The 14,491-nt window shown below is 35.6% G+C and overlaps 1 protein-coding gene across 1 annotated transcript in view; it reads right to left on the bottom strand.

Annotated features, from left to right (window-relative positions):
• The window catches only part of UBE2K (ubiquitin conjugating enzyme E2 K), a 44,562-nt gene that overhangs the window by 21,687 nt on the left and 8,384 nt on the right, over nt 1-14,491 (bottom strand). Inside the window, exons 2-3 of the mRNA XM_048303484.1 lie at nt 5,336-5,429; nt 100-158 (exon numbers count right to left, since the gene is read on the bottom strand). Coding sequence (XP_048159441.1) covers nt 100-158; nt 5,336-5,429 — 153 coding nt within the window. The remainder of the gene's footprint in view (nt 1-99; nt 159-5,335; nt 5,430-14,491) is intronic.

Raw genomic sequence — 14,491 nt, 5'->3', positions numbered from 1 at the left:
TAAATAAGAAGAGACTACACATGCGAACAAGGAAATAAGAATACTCAAACCCAACTTGTTAGCCAAACTGTATTTTCCAAAAATATGCATTTGTAGTACCTTAGGAGGATTAAACGGATATGTTTCTGGGATTTTTATCTCTAGCTGATACCTTCCACCTGTAAAAGACAAGAACAAGTTGGAAATTAAACCAGAAGAAAATTAGTCAAGTTTAGTCTTTCATGACACTAAAGCTTACACATTTAGATGGACAGATTTTCAAGTAATTCAAATTTACTCAGAAATATTAGTTAGGGGATACATTTAGATTTCATCTATTTCATAAATAAATGCATATAAAGTCAGTTAGTAAAGCTGTGTTTGCTTATGCAAATCAATATCTATACTTCTTAGGTATATTTAATGTGTACATTCTCATTCCCAATCTTATAATTTCCATGCTTTATTTTAGTAAAATATACCAAAATATGAACCAAACATCTCCCAACAGATGAAAAAAGAGGCCACAGGAATATTCAGGCTGAACATAGGATATTACATTATTTTGACTTTTTTCTGATACCTCATGACAAATTTTCTTCAAATTACACAATTTAAATTACCTGTTATTTTATTTTAAACTTTCTGGAATTCAAATATATTCAAGTAACTCTTTAAGAAAAGCTCCCAGACTTTGGGAATAAAACAATAAAGGAGGCACCAGTGTAACTTTTATTATGTTCTACATTACTCCCTCAAGTAGTTACTTCTGTTCCAATTCTGCAAACAATTGACACACCAGTACCATTAATATAATATGAAGGACCAGAGCATACAATAAAGGATAATATGAGCTTGGCAGACAGAACCCCTCCTACTGCCCAGTTTTAAACATTTCTCAGGTTTATCTGTTTGTCACAGTATCATTCTCTATCCTATTTCCATTATAGTTCTGTTAACATTCAAGTTCACTACCAATACTTATGTCTTCTGGAGCAATCTCAAACTATCTCTGCCTGCCCAGTGAAGGCCATTTGCCAGGCAGCAGTTCAATGACAAAAAGAACAGGGTATAAAAAAACATATGCACCAAATTAGACATTTAGTTTTTATAAAAGCTGAAAGCATTTATCCTCACTTGCAATTTTTTTCTTCAACCTGCTGCTCTTCTTTCAGAAACCTTTTCCCTCTGTCAGCATACTGTGTTACAATTTATACATTTTCTTGAATCAAAGCTGAAGTATTTGCAATCTATTTTCTTTGAGATTTCCAGAGCAATTTACTCTGCAAATCAGGCTACACAAAACCAACTCTCAAGTAGTTACAATACTGGCACCAAGATGCACAGGGGAAAAAAGCCTCAAAGCAATCCTCTCCGCAGTTACAGTATGTGGCATCTCTTTATCTGTGCCAAAAAGCACATTAGTAGCTACTAAGAGCTCTCACTTTTGAAATGTAATTCAGTCTAATACACTCCACCTGAAACTATTTAGTATCAGTTTGGTATTTTACACTATTGTCTACAGCTGGTTTTTTCTCACTTAACAGTAATTTGAGAAGTTTTAACAGAAAATACTATATAAGAAAGGCAAATAAATCCAAAATTATAATAGTCAATGTCTGTATTGATTGCTTGTCTACTTACAGGACAGTACAGGAGAAAGAGTTTAGAAGACACATACACCAATAAGAGACCTTAAAGAAGTTTCTTTCTCCTTTTCTCTAAATTGAAGCATAATTCAGCAACTGTTTTTAAGAAACGAAACAGCTACACTGTGCCTGGATTACAAAAATTAATCAGTCCTTCTATGATTTTACTGCCACACCATTTTGTAAGGTAATATGAAATGTATGCTTAGGTATTACCATTTCTTCTGCTTACCACAAACTATTACAGTCTTCTGCCTAGCAGAATATTCAGCCAGCAATATTTTTCACCAGAGACTGATGAGCTGGTAGTATTATTTATATAGTATTGTTTCACACTGAAGTTTGCGGTTAAAAATATAGGCTTAAAGAGGTAACCTAAACAAATCTATAATTTTCTTAATACTACATTTAAAATGCAAATGACTAATATATTGACTTCTGCATACGAACATTTCTGCAATTTTTTTAAAGAGTATGCATATGTATGGCTTTTTTGTAGCTATTTAATGCTTGAAACCGAATTAAACAGTAATGGCAGAACACTCCTTCTGTAGTCCTACTGGAACAGGTCTCACAAGATTTAGAGCAATTTTTAGCTATTTCCCTTGAAGAAATACCCTATTATAAATTTTGGAGTTACTGTGGCTCACATGCAAGCTTGGATTGAAATTAACACCAATATTATACAGGCTTTAAAAAAAAAAAAAAAATCCAAACCCACAAAACCCCAACCTATCTACTGAGAAGCTCTTGAATCAAGTAAAACCCAGCAGCCATTATCGAGTCTCTCAAAGGTCCTCTCTCCAAACACGTTTTAACATGGGGTGTAAACGCATTTCAATATTCTTGCAATATTCTGATAATTGATCAGTATGAGTTGACACTCATAGAGAAAAATAAAGAAGAAATATAAGAAAGAATAAGAAAAATAAAAGCTGTAAATTTTGCCAATAGACGGCATTCTCCCTCTCAGTCATTCTTAACTTATGTTCCAACATCACCTATAAAAAATTTTGCAGCAGCAGTTTGGTTTCAGATACCTCACCAGCTATGGTCAACAACTGTTCTTTCACTTCCCAATGATTCTAGAATTCCCTCATGTATCACAGGGACTGTCTGACCAGAACTACTGCATTAGTAAGTTCTTCTTCATAAATCACTACTTGCTGTGTCACTGTTCAGATTACAGATGACAAAACATCAGTCAGTAATTATGCAGCATGCATTACTGCAATAGTCATAAAATGCAGACAACACACAATGGCATGCCCTTCATAATTACGTAAGGGAATAAATGCATATAACTATATAACAGAAATATTAACATTCCAAAGCAAATTATTAAAATGTCAGGAAACACCAGAAATTGGGCTGGCAGTAACTCTCATTTTGCTCCTCAATGCATATGCCTTCTAGATTAAAGTAAACATACAATCACATTACTCTTCCATGAGATCCCTGCCATAATCACAATAAAAAATAAGCTTAGCCCCCCCAAAAGGGGTATTTACTATATCCTCATAATTAAATGTACTCAAAGGTATGTAAGTATGCATGCATTTCACATCAACAAATTCTGCACTAAACATATTGCTGTTTTTCACTAGCAGGATATGCTGAGTACGTGAGCAGACACTGCCCAGCTTTTGAAATTCTTGTCTACCTGAAGCATTTAGCAACACACAGAACCCAGTTCTGCAGACAGACATTTCAATCTTTTTTTACCCTCTTCATAACCTGCTGTACAGCTTTTAACTTTTGTGACACATACATCTTTAATTTCAAATAATTCTCCAAAAAAGGCCTATTTTATAAGCTGAGTTAATAATGACCTTGAGGGGGAAAAATGTCAAGACCTCAAAAACCAACTCACTCAAGGAGGTTAAATTCTCTCTGGATGGAAAACAAACACCAAAACCAACACACTCCTACCACCATTCAGATGTTTCCCAGTATCCAATTTCTTACGTATAGATGTTAAATTATTACAATACTAAGTCTTGGTTTTACAAGACAAACCATACTATCGCACAATAACAATTATACTAAATTCTAAATAGAATTATTCACTTCCAAATAGATCACTAGCACAAGTCTGTATTTCAGGCGGAGTAGTTCTCCTTTTAAATTGAAGGCACATATTACAACCAGAATAAATTGTTTCCAGACATTATCTTTTGTCAACTGTATATCAGCAGCTGATGAGATGCAGTCACATGGGGGAAGAGAGGGAGAGGGGAAAACCACCATTATTTACTAGACTGTTGAGGAACTCTGGAAATAAAGTTCTGCAGGGCAGCACCCCTACCATTACAGCCGCTTCTGCTTTCTACTTGCTTTCTTCCAGACTCATTTCCCCTCTTGTCAGCTTCTGACATCTACCCCTGCCCAATATTCTTCCATGTCAACCAATGTTGGCTATTTCCTCTTTTTTTTTTTCTGTCCTGGGCCCCAAAGGTAGAGGAGTGGAGACTCTCCCTGCTCTCAAGTCCAATGCTGCTGCACCAGCCTCTAGTCCAGAAAAGCAAATCACAAGGGATGTCCTCCATTAGGGAAGATGTGACAACCAGATTTTCACATGTAATGCTTTCATGTGCATATACTTCTATATCTACAAAACAACTTTCAGATATTTTCCCTACCTGATGAGAATTTATTTTTTCAAAATAATGACAAATGGCAATGTGTCCAGTCTCAGGGGAATACTGAAGTCCCATTCTTAGCTCAAAGGCACAGAGCAACTAGAGCAACTGAAAAACTTGCAAAACTGTTTCAGATTCCAACAAAACAATTTATTTGCCTGTAACACTCCTTGATACTTTTTTTATTGAAAGTACAAATTCAAATCAAAGTAGATATCTGGCACGGGAAATTTGAGTAAAACAACAATTTAAAGCTATCCAAAAACTCTAAAAATTAAATTAAAAATCCTTACTTACCATGAAAGAACTTTAAAGAGAAGTGTGTCTGCCAGTTCCACATACACTGTACACAAACAAAGTTTACAACTACCAGCACTACTGAGTAATTTTGTATCTCTGAAGAAGCATGCTATATTAGCCTCTGTTAAAGCTTCTTTATCAAAGTTACTTTGCTTTTACCAGACTGTAAGAGATGCATAATTACTGATACCAACTTTAATAAACTAGAAAGTCAGTAAGGTGTAATTTTTGAAGAGAGCTAAAGATACGAAGTTCTACTAGAGAGTCCCCCACGTCAGTATAAATTAAGTATTGGGACACATGGATGCCCAAGATTAATCCCAAATTTAACTTGCAATAGCATCTCTGCTTGAGATAGGAGAAATGCAACGTTTATGAATGATCACCACTCTAGATCACAGAAATACATGTACAGTGTGAAGCTCAGTTTCTTGATGCTTAATGGTTAAGGAGCTTAAACTGTTGAGACAGTAAACAAACAACTACAAGTCAGAATTATACCAATTAAACCACACAGCTTATATTTCTAAATTAATCTTGATATGGAACAGTCTACCTTACTGTAGAACAGATCTCTTCAGGCAACACAGAAGCTGACCTGAAACAGTTTTTTAAGCTTAAAATCTGTATTTAAAAAAAAAAAAATCAGACCATTTTAAAACATATACGTCTACATTTTATACTGTAATTATTTTTGCAAACAAAGCATCTCAAGACATATGACTTGAAGTGTACAGTGATTGCATTCACAAAAACTTTACTTGCCTTCATATGGTGTGTCCGGAGGTCCTGCTATTTCTCCTCTTAATTCTGTAAAATTCTCATCTACAAGATCTACTTTAATTTGATTTTTGCTCGTCTTAAAAATAAACAGAGAAACAAAGAATCATAAGTAAGCATTTGACATACAAATTTCCCCCAAAATATGTTGTTTTAAATTTTTAGAACAGTACTTTAAAGTAAGTAAGCATTTAAAAATATAGTAGCCTGAAGTTAATAGCTATCTTCCAGTTGAAATTTTACTTCACTAAAAATAGACTACTTGTGAACAATTAGAAACTTCAATATTATTTATACTATCACTAGAATATGCAAAGCAATCCAGCAACGTGTATCTATAATTGTACTTCTAAGTTGACTATATTTTAAAAGGACCATGATCTTTCAAATTAGCTATTAATTCTACATGTCTTAAACTATAAAATTTAATTGACCAAATTACACATTAGTTCTTTTCATATTTAGACCAGTTTATTTAAAAATAGACACGTTTGTCACCTTCAGTGGAATACAGAAAGACTTCCCCAAATGGAGTAGTATTTTAAACATTACAATGATCTAAACAGGATATTGTAGTTTTAATATCACGTATATATTTAATATTTAGGCATAAGATACAATTTACTTATACAGTTGAATTTCATTGTCACCTCCTCAACATTTTCACACCCCGCATCAACTTCCCTACAAAATAAAAACACTGTACTTTGATACTGGAGAAAACATATGTTTTCCAGAAACAGATTCTCAGAAGTGTTCAGCCAGAGCTACTCATTCCACTGAATTTGCTTTCCAGGTCCAGAGAGCAGTGTTAGTGAAAGTCCTATAAATCTCCCAGCTGTTCACTTTTATTGGGGGGTCACAAAGCCAAATCTCCTTTTAGAAAGATGTACCATCAAGTTTTTCGAGTTAAGTAATCACAGGTTTTTCCATTCTGCTACCTCTGCATATGGTGCTCACTGACTACAATACAGATTTCATGATTCCTGTGTTATTTTTTGCAAGAACTCTTAGCAACTTCCCTTTTAAAATTGTTCCAACTAGTTATATACAGCTGTGCTTCTTTTCACCCTCAGAGTAAATGTGGTTGCTGGAAGCTATTAGAGAAGGGTTAAGTCTTATGAAGCTGATGGGTGCCATCAACTGGTTCTTGAATCCATCAGTGATGTGAACCATTAAGGACACAGAATTCTGACTGGACAACAGCTGGGAAATCACCTGTTTCTTTCCTCCAAGTGTTCTACAGAATCAATCCCTCCAGACAAAGAGTGCTCTTCTGACCAGAGATGCTCAGAGATATAAAGAAAAATCAAACATTAGGTAAAAGTTTCACCATATAAAAATCCTAATTCACTAAATTAATCCAATGGTGAACTGGGAGCTTTTAACATCTGTAGTTACATACATTTGTCTTTAGAACTTGAAATCCCTTCAACCCACACAAATGAGGCAGCACCTGCAGCTCTCCACAACAGCCAGGCACTGTAAAAAAATTCCTCTCTGAATTCAAACTTGATCTTACATGACGTATCTTCTTGCAAGCTTTCCAACATGCCTTTTAATTTTTTTGCTCTCACACTTCCAACTGGCAACTTGTTCCAACACCTCACAGTTTTTAAAAGCTTTCCGAAGTACAATTGGGTAAAGTTACAATCTATTTATGCCCACTTGTGACAGCTTTGTTTCCCAGCTTCAACAAGTTTTTAATATATCTAGCATTTATTCCCCTTGCAAAATAATATGGCATTTACACTGATTTTCCAGCCTTAATTTTGCTCTAAACAAGCTGAAATTCTAATCTCAGCATACTGATGCTTTTAAAAAAAATTCTCTATGTCCCATGATCACCTAACCAGCCCTGCATAAACAAATTTAGATGATGTCCTAGAATATGTGCCACAAGCACTCTGTTGCACTCACTGAAGATACATCACAACTAAGATACATCACATCTAAGAAAGATGAAATCTGTCTTTTTCATGGCAGCATGACACGAGGCTCAGATTAAGAGACAAGAATGCCAGCAAAGATTCCTGCAGAAGTTTCTGTCCTCTCCAGTGACTGCACAGTGCTTTCTCAGAGGTACTGCCCCTGTGCATGGCCTCTTTGTTCCCAAAGCAGCACACTGGTTTAACTAACCCATACAGATGAGTGACCGTAACTATCTGTGCAGGTACTGCAGTCACTCGGACGTCAGCTGAGCTTCTCCTGCTCTTCCTCTGCCAACATCACCAGGCAAGCTCCACCTTGGCAGGAGGAGTTCTCGTTCTTTGCAGATAACTTAATTTAGAGGACTGTGGTAATAGCAAATGGGATGAATTTCAGTGATACAATCTACGGTTAATCTATGCTGCAGCTTGCTTCATTTTCTACTTAGCATTCTACATTTCTTCAGTGACCTGCACACTCTTGTAGCAGCCTGGATATTCTCCTCCATATTCAGTTTCAATTAGTACCACACTAGCTGTTTTTCACAACAAATCCTTCCCAACTCCATAAATTTGTTAAAAAGCAATCAAACACAGCCTATCACTAAGATAGCTTCTTTCAAGAGTCAGTGATCCTGGTTCCCCCCTCTGAGATGACTGCTTTTATTACTACAGCTGTAGCTGTCTCCATGCCCTTATTTGCTTTGCCCAGAACCTCAGAGAAAAACAGAAGGTTATACTGCACTGCTTTATTGCAGGGATTAACTTAATTTTGCATTTATGCTTAAATTCTCCCATGTCCTCTATATACCAAATTAATTTTTTCTTTACATAGCTGAAGATCCTTTTTTTTATGTTATTCTGACACTTCCCAAGGTTCAGCTCAGCTTCACCTTGACAAGTATTGCTTTATCCTTCATGCCTGGAAAAACAGCACCAAAGCGATTACTAGCCAAATTAAATCTGGAGTGTTTTCCTACAATATTTCTCTTTAATGAGGATCATGTAGGATAAAATTACTTAATTTTAGCAGTTCTAACAGAATAAATCCCTGGCCTCCACCTCTACCAACAACAGTGGTCTTCAAAAGTTCTGTAATACCAATGATCTTAGCACAGAATTTATGAATCAACTTGTGATCTCAGACCCCAAGTTGCTTTTCCAGAAGCAGTTCTACAAAGACCTCAATACACTTCCATACCACATCTAAAACAGCATCACCTCCTGTTGATTCAGTAACAATTCACTGGGCTAGCAATTCCTGAAATACGAGCCATGCCATTTCTTGCAGCATTTATTTCCACAGTTTCAGAGCTAAATTCTGTAACAACACAATGCCCAAAAACCCAACAGCAAAATCCTTTTCTAGAAATCTGCAAGTCCAACACTAGCAGAACTTTCCATTATCACATCCGAAAATTATTTTTATCAAGACTGACCAAAAAAACGCAAACAACAAACAAACAGAACACAAGACAGAGAGAAAGGAAATTGATGCAACCTACTACACAAAGCATGATGCCATTCCCTCTTCTTTTCTTGATTATGCATAGCCATTTTTATTTTTAAATGCATCCTTTAATTCATACTAGGGTCTAGTCAAAAGATTGTCTTTTAGACCAACTCAACTGCCAAGATTCCTTCTGCACTGCTAGAGTCATGCTTAACCAATTTTATTCTGCCTTGTGGAAATTAAACCCAAGCATAAAGATTAAACTAAAAGTATGATGCAGCCAAGTTGGGGAAGATTCATATTATGCTTTTATTCATTACTAAAAGCTTTATCTCTAAAAAGAAACCCAAATGAACCAATCCTTCATGAAGTGTCATTCTGTGAGCATCTTCCAAAGACAGGAAACTCAATCACATTTATCACAGTAACCATTGATTGATAATATTTTGACTTGTCTTCACCTGCTTCCTCTTAAAAAAAAAAAAATCCAGAATTATACTGTGTAGTTTTATATTTGAGTAACTTCCTTGCAGAGGAACGCAATCCACTCCAGAAGAAAATTTGAAGAGTAAGTTGTGCCACTGTGAAGACTTTAGCACACATCTTCACTTCTACTAAAATCATTTTAGAGAGCAGCTCTCGACTCTGTAATATTACTCTCAGCAGACAAGAAGCTCGTCTGTTCTCTTTATCCACCGTAGTCTACAGGCCTTAATAAAGAGGGCCTGTCCAATATGAGGGCCAGTCTTGTTTCTGCAGTAAATCCAACCTTTTTCCTGAGCCTTCCGTACCACTTCCTTCTCTCTTCTTCAACCAGCCTTTAAAAACCTCTTTCATTTCTTCATGGCCTATTATCCTCTTCACTAGTCCAGTACCTCTACTCTTAAAAATCCAAAGTTTTCCTTCATATAAAATAAGCAGACAAAACCATTACATACCAACACAAAGGAGCACACTAAGACAAGTTATTAAAAACTGCATTGTTCTTCTAAATTTTATTTCTCACAAACAAAATACTATTTACTATATTTACTAAAAGCAAAAAAAAATTATATATTCAAAGTTTGATCCTGGTATAAGTCTACTTCATAATGACTGAAGTAGAGGAAATTCCTTTTTTTAGAAATAGGAATTACAAGTGCATCAGGATTTTTTTTGTTTTCTAAAAAAGCCTCCAAATTCTTCAGTTACTTTGATAAGGAGACTACCAGAGAGTCAGTCTCAAGCAATCAGCATAATAATGCCTATTATCAGAGCTGGTGATGTATGGACAGACACTGGTATGTTGAACTAAAAATGCAAGAATAAGATGTTTCTAATTAATTTTTCTTTAATTACATGGCCAGCAGTCTTGACATGTGTTGAACCCTCTTGAGTAGAAACAAAAAAACACAACCAACAAACCAACCAAACCCAAATCCCAAATAAATCCCTCACATTTCCATGTCAGCCATGGCTACCAAACATTATAAACTTAATACTGGATGATGATGATGACATACAAAAAAAGCTGTGAGTGAGGTTTTCCTAGAACTACCCATCTCTGCTTACTTCCCCCATGACAATATCTTCACATTAGATTGTTAATCCCTGTATAATAAATTACTCTACAGAAATGTAAATGCATCCATTTGCAAACAAGTATGTTTTTAATTATTGGTGTCAAAACTGAAAAAGGAAATCATGTTTATTAACAATATTAATAACTCAGCATGTTATTCTAAAAATAATAAAGTCGTGTCAAACTGAATTATTATTTTCATGTTCTAGGTCTGTCTCTCTTTACACCATGCGCAAATTCCTATCAAGTGTCTTTGGGTATAAAGGCCAAGGTGGAAAATAGGATTTACAAAAACAAAAAGCAACACACACAAAACCACCTTAAACAAAATTCGATCTGGAATTAAAAACTCAGTGGCTGCTTCTGAATTATGTTGTATGGGGAAAAACAAAAAACCTACAACAACAAGAACAGACAAAACCAAACAAAATCACAGAACCCTGCTCTTCCATACAGCAATTAACTACCTGCAGTCTGTGATTTTACTTGTTTTATAAAATTATTTTCTTCTCTCTCAAAGGGAACTTACTCTATATTGGATCGAGTACTATTATTTTTTGTTAATTTACTTTGTTTTACAGAAGAGAAATCACAGAAAACTCTAGAAACAAATGTGTATGTATACATATATAAACACAACTAAACCAGGAAAAAACTAACCTGAAAAGACATGTATATGTGATAAATGATGCATATAAATAAACACGTCTAATTGCACTAAAAGCAGCTAAGTATCAAAATTCTGTAATCATTCAGGGCTTTAAGACTAGCCCCTTACACTTTAAGAAAGTGACAAAAATCTTGAAGTCTATACATGCAAAAATTTCAGCGAAGATTAAGGAATAAACTTGAAAAATTTCTCTGGAATTTTCTCAACCAAGGACAAAGTTTGTGAAGGAGGTTTTGTACATGCAAAATGTTTGCAATCACTAATGGTTTCCCCAGTCACAGCAACAAAATAAAATTACTTTATCTTTCAGACAGGATCTTAAAATTATTGATTCATCTACGAGGTAAATTGGCAATAACTACTTTTGAACTACCTAAAATCTAATAAAAATTTAGTTACTTCTTTATTACAACCATGACTTAAAAATGTGAAGTAGGTACTTTTGAACATCCAAACATTTTATACTGACATTATAAGGTTCAATATTTAATAAGCCAAATTAAGTGAGAAATCCTTCACCCTAGTCTGAAGCCATGCTAGGAAAATTGAACTGTTATACTATAAAGTTACTAGTGCCTTATAAACTCTTCTTACCCTCCCACCCATTTTATATTCTACCACAACAGTCTTATTCTACACCAAAATCTGGCATGAACATATCTCAACAGGCTTACAGAAAAGGATCACCTGACTATCACAGTGAAATCCGTAACACAATTTTGAAAAAGGCCATAAGTACTGAGTCAACATGTATTGAGCAAAAGACTCCAATATTTCAGTAGCAGTTTACTCCATCAAACATTTATTTAAATAAATTAAGAAACAAAACCAAGTTCATTCTTACACTTTTTACCAACTCTTTTCAATTCTGTGGATAAATATTCAAAGGAATTTTGTTTTGCAATATTTCTCTTGTTATTTTCTTATGCTCTTTTGCTAAGGTACCATTCTCAACTTAGTCCAAATGGTTCAGCTCTTCCTCCTTCACTGATATGCCAGAAAGGAAGATTCCTAATAAAAGCTCACCTCTTCAGCTGCTGTCTAAGAAGTCAATACCAGCCTCTCATCTCCCTTCTTTTCAAACTAACACTCTTCCCTTCTCAACCCCCTTGCTATCCCAGAGTAAGCCAGAGTAAGTACACTGCACCCACTCAGTTCACTCTTTCACAAGAAATGGGAAAACATAAAAAAAGCAGGAGGCAGCACTCAACTAGGAAACGAAGTGCAGTGCACTGTCCTGCAGCAAAATGGAAAATTCAATTTACCAAAAAAAGTTTTATAATCCCACTGCCACCCCCTCAAAGAGCTACCAAAGCAAGAGAGAGAGTAGTCCAAGACTTCCAAAATATTACTCCAGACTCACTCCAGCTTAAAAGCCAAAATCAAGTGCATATCCAAAGCCTGAGCTTGTTATTAAGAGAAGCATAAATGCCACATAATTACCACAGGGCTATGAAGTACACACGCTGCACTACCAGCTGAGATCAGCAGATCACGTCCGCATTCTCAGAGCAAGCACCTGCTGACCTTCAAAGCACAGAGCAACACTATAGTGAAACAATCCAACGTCTGGGGCAAGGCAAAGAGAAAAGAGGAAACACTTCTGTCCAAAGCACATTAAAGAGCAGTTTTCCTAGGTAAGAAAGGGTCAATACTGAGAAATGCAAATTCTTAAAATGCTCCCATGTTCTTTAAACCTATTAACAATGTCAGTCATGGAAGTTCTACCACATTTCACATTCTATTTCATCCCCCTGTATTAACATATATTTTCTAGAGTTACATCTGTTCTAGTAAAAGTAGGTGACATTATTTTTGCATGCTATTTGTTTCATTTACTGATCAAAATACTATGTTACTAACAAATAACTTGTATTTTAATGTATCTAAGGAGCTACAAGTATGAATACTGTGTGAGTTCCGCATTACTGGTGGTTAGACAGTCTAGAATTTTTGCATTTATTACAATTTTACTTATTAAATCCATTTTGTTGAAGTATTTTATTAAAGATTATCAAGAGATTAAATCTGTCCCAACCTTAAAATTTTCTATTACATGTTTTATTTACAAGTACAATACTGAGAGATATTCTTTTCCTGTCAGAACACAAAATACCTCAAATATTAAAACCATCTTCATTTTGCAAGAGTTAGACCTGGAGCACCATGAAGTTTTAGTAGAATTTTTTTTAATTTAAGGTAAGTAAATACCTACTCCTGCTAATGTTCAGCTGTTAAAACATCACTCTACCAAAACACAAAAGAGACTGTACTTCCACAGCACCTTAAACCAGTCTAACAGTGGCCACGGTCCTACTTCCCTTCTGATCACAGAATTAATGTAAAGGAGGGGGTAAGATTTTGTGTTAAGTATTTACACAACTGCACAGCAAACATCTGACGTAAACACATATTAGCAAGACAGTTCTTTCATTTTAACCCAACTCCTGATTTGAATCACCACGAACACTGCAAGCAAGAGAAGGAGAACAAAAGCAGGAAGAAGAGATGAGTCTGGAAGAGGAATGTGACACTACTTCCTGGAACTGCCTTAGGACAAGTTAAAAGAATTTTGAAACTTCAGCTTTAGTGTCTGTCTAAACTATTTCCGACAAAACCATCGCATCAGTCACAGAGACCAGAGGTGTAACTGACACGGCTCTCCTGGCACAAGCCCTAAGTGCAGTTACACAATCATTGCTTGTCTCACTAAGGGATAGTGTGGTTAAACTGGTAAAGTTGTGCCATGAGAGGTGTGTACATAACTGCACACGTACACTCCTGTACTGCTTATTAAGGGCCCCTGCACAGGCTGTGTCGAGCTATGCAAGATATTTACAGCATCTCAGAGCATAAATCATGCACAGGACTTACACAAATGGGATCTGAGCCCACTAAGATACTCGACATCAGTGTGGGCAGAGTGCAAAGGACTCCTCTTCCCTTCAGGAAAGTAAGGGGGGAAAAGAAAAGATGTGGTTTTCCTATCTTTTTATGCATGGTTCTGTTTTTGATGCAGAACAACTGAAACACCCTGCAGATAAAGCATGCTTTAATAGTAAGTTTGAACCATCCTTTGAATTAGCCATTTCATGAACATACAAAACAATCTGATGTAGACTCTGCAGTCAATTCCGTCTATCTACCCTACTTAGGCTGTTAGCAATTCTACGTATAAAAGAATCACAGGATTCAGTTCATTTTAAATTGATTATGCTAATTCACTCACAGTCTCAGAGCTTGAAGACTTGCAAAAATAGCTCGGAACAGTTTTTCTGTACCAGCTTCCCACATGGACACCCTTATTCCAAAGTGGAAGGGCTTACTTAAACACCATGATGGTTCTAAGAGCTTCTGAAAGGGAGCAAATAGAACACAGATACCATGATTTCCATTCATGTATGCTACCTTATTTCATAATAGCCTCCTGTATTTTAACACATCCTAACAAAAACTCAAAAACACTTTCTCACAGTTCCCTTTCAGCTAAAAATCAAAAGTGACATATATTCAGCTTGAGCTAAAATAC

This window comes from Corvus hawaiiensis, chromosome 5 (assembly GCF_020740725.1).
Source record: "Corvus hawaiiensis isolate bCorHaw1 chromosome 5, bCorHaw1.pri.cur, whole genome shotgun sequence".
Classification (NCBI taxonomy): domain Eukaryota; kingdom Metazoa; phylum Chordata; class Aves; order Passeriformes; family Corvidae; genus Corvus; species Corvus hawaiiensis.
This window is presented reverse-complemented; position numbering and strand designations above follow the sequence as displayed.